The sequence below is a fragment of the Microcaecilia unicolor genome, chromosome 2, assembly GCF_901765095.1.
Source record: "Microcaecilia unicolor chromosome 2, aMicUni1.1, whole genome shotgun sequence".
Taxonomy (NCBI): domain Eukaryota; kingdom Metazoa; phylum Chordata; class Amphibia; order Gymnophiona; family Siphonopidae; genus Microcaecilia; species Microcaecilia unicolor.
In genome coordinates, this window is record NC_044032.1 from 524,387,248 (window position 1) to 524,399,513 (window position 12,266).

Genomic DNA, 12,266 nt, shown 5'->3' on the forward strand with positions numbered 1-12,266 from the left:
TCTCTCTCTTGGCTTCTTTCAGTTTCATCCGGTATTCATCCCCGTGTTCTTCTTCTTGAGTTTTTCTGTATATCTGGAACGCCAACTCTTTAGCCTTTATTTTCTCAGCCACTTGCTTGGAGAACCATATCGGTTTCCTTTTTCTCTTGCTTTTATTTACTTTCCTTACATAAAGGTTTGTGGCCCTATTTATAGCTTCTTTCAGCCTGGACCACTGTCCTTCCACTTCTTGTATGTCCTCCCAGCCCATCAGCTCCTTCCTACTACGGACAATTTTAACGACAGATTATATATTACTAACAGCAGATCAGCAATTTCATGCTTGAGTTCTTTGAGTACCCTTAGATGTATGCTATCCGGTCCAGGTGATTTACTAGTGGAGGAGTGGAGTGGAAGAGTGATCTAGAGGTTAGAGCACCGGTCTTGCAATCCAGAGGTGGCCGGTTCAAATCCCACTGCTGCTCCTTGTGATCTTGGGCAAGTCACTTAGTCCTCCATTGCCTCAGGTACAAACTTAGATTGTGAGCCCTCCTGGGCTAGAGAAATATCCAGAGTACCTGAATGTAACTCACCTTGAGCTACTACTGAAAAAGGTGTGAGCAAAACATAAATAAATAAATAAAATACTCTTTAATTTGTCAATTTGACTTAGTACATCTTCCAGGTTCACCAAGATTTCCTTCAGTTCCTCTGCATCTTCACCTTTGAAAATCATTTCTGGTACAGGCAGATCTCTTACATCTTCTTCCGAAAAGACAAAAAAAGCAAAGCATTCATTCAGTTTCTCTGCTACAGCCTTGTACTCCCTGAGTGCCTCTTTTGCTCCTGTCACACTCGTGAGTCCTTGTGCCAGGCGGAGCACAGGGACGAAGACTCGAACCTCTAGGCAGCCAAGCAACCCTGAAGCTTCAACTGTGGTGACCGCCGTTCCCCGAGGGTTGAGCCCCTAGGTGCGGGCGGCCGACAGGACATCCGGATGCAGGCAGGAATCAGGGCCACAAGCAGCAAGCAGGGAGTAATCTGAGTTCAGGCCGTAGGCAGTGATTGGCAGCAGGCAGAGGTTAATCCGGGTTCAGGCAGTAGTCAGAGGCAGGCAGCAAGCAGAGAGTGTCCGGGTTCAGGCAGTAGTCAGAGGCAGGCAGCAAACAGAGAGTATCCGGGTTCAGGCAGTAGTCAGAGTCAGGCAGCAAGCAGAGAATATCCGGGTTCAGGCAGTAGTCAGCAACAAGATAGACAGCAACGAGGGTAGTAGAAAACACACAAGAGCACCAAGCAAACCTACCAAAGTAGAAGCCGAAGCATGGAGCCCAGAGATATATGTGTAACTTATAATAGTCTATAAATTACACATATGTGTGAGTTTTGCCCATACTCCATGCACACTTTCCTGTGTGTACGCCTACCTGTAAAATATGTACCATGTAACATATGTGTGTATTAACAGAATAGTGCATATACAGAATTTTGGTATTAATATATATATGTTTACACATATATGCATATATTACTATTCCAATAACTTACTCGCATAATTGACATAGTGCCACTTTATAGAATTAACTCCATTTGCCTATAAGTAGGAGTTCTGATGATAGATTTTAACTGAGGAACACTGATAAAATATAGCCCACACAGATTAAAATAAGATGTGTACTCTCTCAGCTCTATCCTGGCATGGCTTAGATCTTTCACAGTGTTTGTGTGGTTTTTTTTTTCTTGCTATTGATTCCTCAAATACAGCAATATGTTTGATTCAACTATAAAAGATATCAGCAATAGTACACGTGGGGCAAAACCCCTGATAAATACTGATTTTTTTTTTTTGTACTCTCGGTGAACCTCTAATTAGCTGGAAAATGAACACCTAAATTATAAACAACTCAAAAAGAAGCCTTATCTCTAAGAATATTTTTATTGCATGTAGGCCTAAAATGGTTCACTCTGTCAAACATGATACATACCAGACCTTAAAAATAATAAAACAAAATTCCAAACATCTAATTGTATTAAATACCTGTTACCTTCAATTACAGGAAAGCTTGGATTAGAAGAATATGCTGTTGTTTATCCACCTAATGGTAAGAATTATACAATGTCTTCCTCTAGTGGTAGGCAGAAAAATAACCTTTTCATAATTGCTGCTAAGAAAGTGGATTCTGGCCCTCGAAAGCTCATAAGTTGGTTAGTCTGTAAGGTGCCACCTGCCTGTATTGATTTTGTCTTTCATAGGAATCTAATAAGATCTTGTGTCAAGATTGTGAGATTAATCCAGTTGACTATACATTTGCATAAGTAAACATTTTTAGGAAGTTACTGGTTCATTGAAATAGTTGTTACTAATGTGATATAATCAAGTCAGAAAAAATTAACATGCAGTAGCTGAAAACATTTTGATATTACTTCAGAGTGGCTTATAAAGAGACACAATGTTTTCTTGTTCGTAAGGATATTTTGTTTTTCCCAAGGAAACTTTGTATTATTAGATGTGACATTGTTGTAACATATTAACTATTCTTGAATTCACAAAGTCTTTCTCTGCCAATATGCCAGTAAATTCTCTTCTTTTTCACTTCTTCTATGGACTACTGTAATGTAGTGTACGCTGGGCTACCTTGTAGTACACTGAAGAAATTCCAAACACTTCAAAATACAGACATTAAGTTATTGTGCCGTGCCCATCGCTTTGACCACACTACACCTCTCCTGAAACAATGCCACTGGCTTCCCATCGAGCAGCGAATTACATTTAAAGTTGCAAGTCTAACCTTCAAGGCCTTAAGAATGGGCACTCCGGATTACCTCTCACCGTTAACCGTCCCCTATTGTCCTGCCAGGACTGTGTGTTCCCTAAACGGCCATCGTTTAGTTCTACCTAGTCCTAGACTTGCCTATTTAGAATCCCCATGTCATAGTGTCTTTTTTCTTTCCAGCATGCCATACCTGGAATAGTCTCCCTCTATCTCTCTTTAGCAGCCTTTCTTTTAAGTGCTTTAAAGCAGAACTTAAAACTTGGCTCTTCCAAACAGCTTTTGGGAGAGCAGTATGATTGAAAACACCAGCTGTACATTTATTTTTTTGGTATCCTCTGCCTGCGCTTAGATTTGTTCTGAGATTGTGCTTTAGACCTAGGAGGTTTAGATGTCGATATGCTGGGATGTGCATGTTTAAAACATGAATAGTGTTTCTAAAATGACCAACAGAATGTTCAAACTTATAAATTGAACATTATGGGCCAGATTTATATATGGCGCTTAAAAAATCTGCACGGAAAACTAAGCATATTCTATAAGATTTAAGTGTAGTATATAGAATACGCTTAGTTGTTATCCCAGCGCCTTGAACAATGTGCCTCCATTCACACCAATGAAAATGTGGCGTAAATCCCTGCATGTAGGTTTACACAGACTGGGCCATATTCTATAGCACATGTATATTTGGGAACACCCATGGCCACGTCCCTTTTGAACTGCATGCCTTAGAATTTAGGTGCAGTTCATTACAGAATATGCTTAGTGAGTTATGCGCATAAATTCTAATTATCAATCAGTGCTAATTATTGCTTGTTAAATACTATAACTACTACTACTACTTAACATTTCTAGAGCGCTACCAGGGTTACGCAGCGCTGTACAAATTAACGAATAAGGACGGTCCCTGCTCAGAAGAGCTTACAATCTAAAGGACGAAATGTCAAGTTGGGGTATAAGAGATTTCCTGAGAAGAGATGTAGTGATTAGGTGCCGAAGGCGACATTGAAGAGGTGGGCTTTGAGCAATGATTTGAAGATGGGTAGGGAGGGGGCCCGGCATATGGGCTCGGGGAGTTTGTTCCAAGCATGGGGAGAGGCGAGGCAGAAGGCGAAGCCTAGAGTTGGCGGTGGTGGAGAAGGGTACTGAAAGGAGGGATTTGTCTTGAGAGCTGAGGTTACGGGTGGGGACGTAAGGGGAGATGAGGGTAGAGAGGTAAGGAGGGGCTGCAGATCGAGTGCATTTGTAGGTGAGTAGGAGAAGCTTGAACTGTATTCGGTATCTGATCGGAAGCCAGTGAAGTGACTTGAGGAGAGGGGTGATATGAGTATATCGGTTAAGGCGGAAGATAAGACGTGCGGCAGAGTTCTGAATGGACTGAAGGGGGGATAGATGGCTAAGTGGGAGGCCGGTGAGGAGTAGGTTGCAGTAGTCAAGGCGAGAGGTAATGAGAGAGTGGATGAGAGTTCGGGTGGTGTGCTCGGAGAGGAAGGGGCGAATTTTGCTAATGTTATAGAGGAAGAAGCGACAGGTCTTGGCTATCTGCTGGATATGCGTTGTTGTGGAATATGCTTAGATTTCAGAGCCGCACACTAAGCGCGATATATAGAATCTGGGAGTATATGGCCACCATAAACATTTTCATGTATTAGTCTTTTAGCTTAAGCCAGGGGTTCTCAACCCAGTCCTTGGGACACTCCCAGCCAGTCAGGTTTTCAGGATACCCACAATGAATATGCATGAGATAAATGCATGCACTACCTCCATTGTATGCAAATCTATCTTATTCATATTCATTGTGGGTATCCTGAAAGCCTGACTGGCTGGGTGTGTCCCGAAGACTGAGTTGAGAACCCCTGGCTTAAGCAGTTGTTTCATCTTTCTTCACTGTCACTTGCACCTGTTTCTTCAATTTTGATTTCACCTCACAGCACAGTGAAGTCCAGAAGTGAATTATCAATATACACAACTATATTTGGATTTTGAAGATGCTAACAGTAACCTAGCAAATATTTCTGAAAATATATGTAAATTAATTATAAGGACTAAAAATGTTTCTAAAGTAGTTTAGTTTTGTAAAATAGCATTATTTGTTATATTCTTATTTCATTTTTGGAAACATGGATCTATGAGAGTCCTTTTACTAAGCTTACTGCAGTTTAAAAGGTCTTACCATGGGATGTGTTCAAGCATTCTGCAGTGTGCTCTATCCACGCACTAAAAAAATATTTTTTTATTTTTGTGCAAAGTGAGTGTCTAGGGGTAGAAAGTGGGTGTTCCAGTACTACTCAGCATGCCCACATTACCATATGTTAACTGATTAATGCAAATTACCGTGGGACCCTTACAACCAACAAAATAGGGCACCCATTTACAAAGCCTTGCTAGTGGCTGCCACCACGGCCCATTCAAAGTAAATGGGCTATGTCAGCATTACCGCACCGACAGCCGGAAGTGCGTCTTTGTTAAAGGGGCCTAGGTGTCAGGAAGTGCTCCCTTTTTTTTTCTTTTATGGACGCACGCTAATGTCAACCATAATGCATGATCACCAGAAAGGTTAATGGAAGAGCAGTTGGTAAATACCAAACAATAAATAAATTATCTTGCTCTTAAAACTTGAGAGAGAGTATGCCACAGATATAATTGTTCTTAATACGACCCTCAACTGCCCCAGGATAAGTAATAGACTTTTACACATAACCCTATGAGGTGCACTCTCATCGGCCCACTGGCAAGTTGTAAAAACCAAAGTGGGAAACAACTCCCCGAAGGGAGAAAAAAAACAACTGTCAGTAATATACAAAAACTTAATAATAAAGGGAACTACTTTCTCAAATTTTTAAGTGTTTGTAATCAAACTGTCTACTTCAGTTTCAAGACCAGAATTGAGCCACTACATTTGCATATATAACTTTAAATGTAAGCACTCAGTTTTCTTATAGTCTCTTATAGAGTGGAGGAGTAGCCTAGTGGTTAGTGCAGTGGACTTTGATCCTAGGGAACTGAGTTCAATTCCTACTGCAGCTCCTTGTGACTCTGGGCAAGTCACTTAACCTTCCATTGCCCATGGTACAAAATAAGTACCTGAATATATGTAAACCGCTTTGAATGTAGTTGCAAAAATCTCAGAAAGGCTGTATATCAAGTCCCATTTCCCTTTCCTCTTCTAGAAAATATGATGAAAACAGCATTCCAAAATTATGGTACAGAATTCAAGTCTTAATCCTCAACAAGGGCCCCCTTGTTTCGCGAAGCTGCGTCAGGAGGTGAAACTTTTCTCAAAATTGCCGAGGCAAAAAATAGCAAAAAGGAATCTTTTCAACAAACTTTATTGCACTGAATAGCTAGTAACCAATCAGAAAAAGGCATCCCATTCTATTGGTCCGTTCAAACCATGTGGAATTATCATATCATAATGATAAATCAAACACTGCTCACGTTGCCGTGAAATTCTAGATATGTCTCCCCTACTGCCATTGTTTGGTATGTGCTCAATACCTATGCATTTGAGTTCTTCAAACCTATGATTGAACTCTACACAGTATTTAACCATAGGGGCTTCCAATTTTTTAGTTTTCAGGCAGTGTCTGTGTTCTACTAAACATGTTTTCAATTTTCATTTGGTTTCTTCCACTTGGGCAACGCATAAAATATATTACCTTAGTAGTATTCAAATCAGTGGTGCTCAATATAGTAATCATCTTATTTCTTTTAGCCCACCAAAATTGATTGCCTTCTTCCATGTTTTCACACACTGAGCATTGACCACATTTTGATGTTCCCATGCCTTTAGATATAATTGTCGTACGAACATCTGAACTAGATGAAATATCAGCCAGATTTTTGTTCCTGGCATAAGATACCATGTGTGCTCAGAACTTTCCAATGTTTTTGTATAATTTTGGCTATTTTGGGGTTAAATTCAGTGTATTTTAAAATGCACACAAAATCTTAGATCACAGTTATATCTGTGGTATACTGTTTTCAAGTTTTAAGAGCAAGATAACCATAATGCATGGCCATTAATTGAAAAAAATAGAAAGTGGCCATTTTACTGCTGTGGTAAAAATGACCTTAGAGTACAGAAATAACTCACATAAGGTCACACTAAGGCCACTCTATAGCACAGCTTAGTAAAAGGACCCCTCTGAAAAGTTTATTTTTGAGTAACTAATACAAATAATTAGTAACGTTGAATGGACAAAATGTTTAATGATAGTGAATGCTTTTATAATTTATAGGTGTGATTCCTTTTCATGGATTTTCAATGTATGGTAAGTGAAAACACTGATGTTTTATATGTCGTAGTGAGTTACATTTACCTCAATGTGCATTACCCTTATACAAATGTTGTCAATATACAGAGGTGTGCTTGTAAAGTTTTAACAGGCTTTCTCCCCGGTCCACCTCGGGGCTCCCCCCCCCCCCCCCCCCCCCCGTCCACCTCTGCGCCCCCCAAAATTGCAGAGCTGGCTATAGGGGGGGGGGGGGCAATGCATTACTCTCTCCAGGAAAAAAAAATTAAATGATCCTAGGTTCCAATCTAATCCATGTTTAATGTAGGATAAAATGCCATAAATAAGTAAAAAAATATAAACTTTTAATGTTGAGCACCTGATTCTCAAAGTGAACATATTCCAAACACTATGATGAAAATAAAATGATTTTTTTCTACCTCTGTTGTCTGGTGACTGTTTTTCTGATCATGCTGGCCCAGTATCCGATTCTGCTGCTATCTGGCCTCTTAACTCCGTTTCCAGGGCTTCCTTTCCATTTATTTCTTTCCTTTCCTCCTTTCTTCTTCATTTCTACTACTACTACTACTACTTAACATTTCTAAAGCGCTACTAGGGTTACGCAGCGCTGTACAATTTAACATGGAAGGACAGTCCCTGCTCAAGGAGCTTACAATCTAAAAGACAGGTGTACAATCTAAAGACAAGTGTGGAGTCCGTCTGATAGGGAATATTATATTTCACGAAAGGTTAGGTGCCGAACGCAGCATTGAAGAGGTGAGTTTTAAGCAGAGATTTGAAAATGGGTAGGGAGGGAGCTTGGCGTAGGGGTTGAGGAAGATTGTTCCAGGCAAAGGGGTGAGGCAAGGCAGAATGAGCGGAGCCTGGAGTTGGCAGTGGTGGAGAAGGGAACTGAAAGGAGGGATTTGTCCTGTGAGCGGAGGTTACGGGCAGGGACATAGGGGGAGATGAGGGTAGAAAGGTAGTGAGGAGCTGCAGACCGGGTGCATTTGTAGGTAAGGAGGAGAAGTTTGAATTGTATGCGGTATCTGATCAGAAGCCAGTGAAGTGACTTGAGGAGAGGGGTGGTGTGAGTATATCGGTTCTGGCGGAATATAAGACGTGCGGCAGCGTTCTGAACGGATTGAAGGGGGGATAGATGGCTAAGTGGGAGACCGGTGAGGAGTAGGTTGCAGTAGTCAAGGCGAGAGGTAATGAGAGCGTGGACAAGAGTTCGTGTGGTGTGCTCAGATAGGAAAGGGCGAATTTTGCTGATGTTGAAGAGGAAGAAGCGACAGGTCTTGGCAGTCTGTTGGATATGCGCAGAGAGGGAGGAGTCGAAGATGACTCCGAGGTTGCGGGCAGATGGGACGGGGAGGATGAGGGTGTTATCAACTGAGATGGAGAGTGGAGGAAGAGAAGAGGTGGGTTTAGGTGGAAAGACGAGGAGTTCGGTTTTGGACATGTTCAGCATCAGGTGGCGGTTGGACATCCAGGCAGCAATGTCGGATAAGCAGGCCGATACCTTGGCCTGGGTCTCCGCGGTGATGTCTGGTGTGGAGAGATATAGCTGGGTGTCGTCAGCATAAAGATGATACTGAAAACCATGAGATGAGATCAGTGAGCCTAGGGAGGAGGTGTAGATTGAGAAGAGAAGGGGTCCAAGGACAGATCCCTGGGGAACTCCAACAGATAGTGGGATGGGGGTGGAGGAAGATCCATGAGAGTGTACTCTGAAGGTGCGGTGGGAGAGATAAGAGGAGAACCAGGAGAGGACAGAGCCTTGGAACCCAAAAGAGGACAATGTGGAAGAAGTAAATCATGATTGACAGTGTCAAACGCAGCGGATAGATCAAGCAGGATGAGGATGGAATAGTGGCCTCTGGATTTGGCGAGGAGCAGGTCATTGCAGACTTTAGAGAGTGCTGTTTCTGTCGAGTGTAGAGGGCGAAAGCCGGATTGAAGTGGATCTAGGATGGCATGAGAGGAGAAAAAATCAAGGCAGCGACTGTGAACGGCGCGTTCAAGTATTTTGGAGAGGAAGGGGAGGAGAGAGATGGGGCGGTAGTTGGAGGGGCAGGTAGGGTCAAGTGATGTTTTTTTTAGGAGAGGTGTGACTACTGCGTGCTTGAAGGTGTCAGGGACAGTTGCAGTGGAGAGAGAAAGGTTAATGATGCAACAGATGGAGGGGGTGATAGTATTGGAGATGGTGTTAAGTAGGTTGGTGGGGATGGGATCGGAGGAACAGGTGGTGCATTTCGAGGAGGAAAGAAGGCGGGAGGTTTCATCCTCGGTGATCTCAGGAAAGGAGGAGAAAGAGGCCATGGTTGGTTGGTTGTTGGATAGGGCTACAGGCTGAGGAGGAGGTGGCTTGGTAGTGAACTCAAGGTTGATCTTTTGTATCTTGTCACGGAAGTAGTCAGCCAGTGATTGAGGAGAGAGTGAAGGGGGAGTGGGAGTGGGGGGCACTTTGAGGAGGGAGTTAAGGGTGGTGAGGAGACGACGAGGGTTGGAGCTGAGAGAATTGGTCAATTGGGTGTAGTAGTCCTGTTTTGCAAGGAATAGGGAGGACTGGAAGGAGGATAGCATGAATTTGTAGTGAAGGAAGTCTGAATGGGTATGAGATTTCCTCCAGAGGCGTTCAGCAGATCAGGTGCAGGAGCGAAGGTAGCGGATGCAAGGGGTCAGCCAAGGCTGGGGACTAGTACGCTTTGTGGGACAGGAGGTGGATGGAGCGAGGGTGTCCAAAGCAGAGGAGAGAGCGGCATTGTAAGCGGAGACCGCTTTGTCTACAGTCTCAGAGGACATGATGGAGCTTCTGCCTATTCATCCATGTGCAGTTTTTCTCCTCTCTTCCCTTCCCTCCATCCATGTCCAGTATTTCTTCTTTCTCCCCTCCTCTCCCCCTGCCCTCCATCCACCCATGTCCAGTGTCCCTTCTCTCCCCCTGCCCTGCATGCACCCATATCCAGCGACCCTCCTCTCCCCTGCATGCACCCATACCCAGTGACCCTCCTTCCCCTGCCCTCCATCCACCCATGTCCAACAGTGACCCTCCTCTCCCCTGCCCAGCATGCACCCATACCCAGCGACCCTTCTCTCCCCTGCCCTCTATCCACCCATGTCCAGCAGTGACCCTCCTCTCCCCTGCTCTGCATGCACCCATGTCCAGCGACCCTTCTCTCCCCTGCCCTCCATCCACCCATGTCCAGCAGTGTCCCTCCTCTCCTCTCCCCTGCCCTGCCCTCCCCTCCATGCACCCATACCCAGAGACCCTCCTCTCCCCTGCCCTCCATCCACCCATGTCCAGCAGTGACCCTCTCCTGCCCTCCATGATCCACCCATGTCCAGCAGTGACCCTTCTCTCCTCTCCCCTGCCCTGTATGCACCAGCAGCTCCCTTCTCTCCCCTGCCACCCCCTCCCGACTTGTTCCGCCAATTCTCCTGCTTCCTCCCTCCTTCCCTCCCTCCCTCCGGATCCGGTCCCTCACCGTCCCTACCTTGGCCATCAAATTCTTCGGGGCAGGCAGTGTTGCCTGCCTGCTGCCATCGCTGACTGTCCTCCGCCGCCCGATCGCGCTTCAAAATGGCCTCTGAGACTTACAGAAGTCTCGCGAGGCCGCCTCTGAAAGTCTCGGCGGCCATTTTTAAAGCGCAAACAGGCAGTGGGGGAGAGTCAGCGATAGCAGCGGGCAGGCAACACTGCCTGCCCCGAAGAATTCGATGGTCAAGGTAGGATCGGTGAGGGATCCGGAGGGAGGAGGGAGGGAGAGCCGGCTCGCCCTTTCCAACAACCGGCTCGCAAGTCCGGGCAAAATTTAACAACCGGATCGAGCGAGCCGGCTTCAGCACACCATTGTCAATATACATTATTAATGAATTGGTCCCATTGCATAAAATGGAACCTGCAATTTATTATTTATTTATTTAAACCCTACTTGTAAATTGCAAAACTGATCAATGACCATAAAACATATGATAAATATATATAATGTTAGTACATAAATTTTACAAAAATAAAAAAATATGATATAAAATGTAAGCTACTAAAGGCTTCTTTAAAAAAAAAAACTGATTTTTTTTTTTTAATTGAATCAAGGCGCTCTCAGCAGTAAGGTCTCAGGAAGCGAATTCCATGACCTTGGGCCTGTGATAGAGATGTTAACCTTGCCACTTCCAATGAGGGAATCGGCAGTTGATGTGTGTCCTAAGAACATAATGCATGCACTGATTGATACCGAACAAAGAATTTCATAAATACTCTGGCTATACATCAAGTATATGCAACAGTTTTTAAACCAGTATACTTTAAATTTAACCCATGGGCAGCTAGTAAAATGACTTCAGTATTGGTGTCATGTGCCTCTTCGTTCCACTCCCTTAAGTAAACTGGCAGCAGAAATTTGGACTGTGCTAGCGCACACAATAGCATTGTTTAGTAAATCTAACCCAACGTTCTTATGAACATGTAATAAATATCCTATGGACTCAGTTTATTTTAGTACATGTTATATGGTTTGGAAAATTGAATACATTATTCGTATTCGGCTGAATAATGATTTTAATTCGAATAACCTGGAACTTTACTGTGCTACATGCTACTGAAATAAACACAAATCTCTGATTTCACGTTGCTTTTTTTATTATTTGGTATGTTAAAGCTCAGTGCACATAATTCATATTTGGCCGAATAATATTTTTCATGATTTATATTCAACCAAATAGTAAAATATGCTATTCGGTACAGTTCTAAACATTTTCTCTGTTTATTTTGAAATGTAATTTTTTTACAGTTCTAATAAGAAACAAAGAAAAGAACACAAAAAAGTTTATCAGCTTTTTGTTTCTAACCTGTGATAGCTGTTTCCAAAAACACTCCATCTAATTGGCTAGCAGGCTAGCATTTCCTTCAATAATGTCCAGGCAGGCTTAACCCTTAAGGTTCATATCAAGGCTCATAGCAGGTAATTTTGTAGAACTTTTTTCACATATAAAATGTTGATTTATATCCATAAAAGGCCTTTTATAAAAGAATCTTTTTACAAAGCTACGGTAAAAATTGGCCTTTGCATGCCCTTATGCAGGTATTTCTCGTACGCTAAGGCCATTTTTTACTGTGGCTATAAAAACCCTGATTTTCTATTTATTTCATTAATGGCTGTTCACTAATGTTTCCATTTCCACTCGACTATTTTTTTAAATTATCACAGGAGCACTTTTCCGCCACCTATTATGCAGGCGGTAATGACTCCTGCAGTATCTGTGCACTAACCAGTTAATGTAT

The 12,266-nt window shown here is 43.1% G+C and overlaps 1 protein-coding gene across 2 annotated transcripts in view; it reads left to right on the plus strand.

The window, feature by feature from the left end:
- The window catches only part of TBC1D19 (TBC1 domain family member 19), a 321,596-nt gene that overhangs the window by 269,254 nt on the left and 40,076 nt on the right, over window positions 1-12,266 (plus strand). For both annotated transcript variants that reach the window (XM_030192613.1, XM_030192614.1), the window contains exons 15-16: window positions 2,034-2,078; window positions 6,989-7,021. In XM_030192613.1, the coding sequence (XP_030048473.1) occupies window positions 2,034-2,078; window positions 6,989-7,021 (78 nt within the window). The remainder of the gene's footprint in view (window positions 1-2,033; window positions 2,079-6,988; window positions 7,022-12,266) is intronic.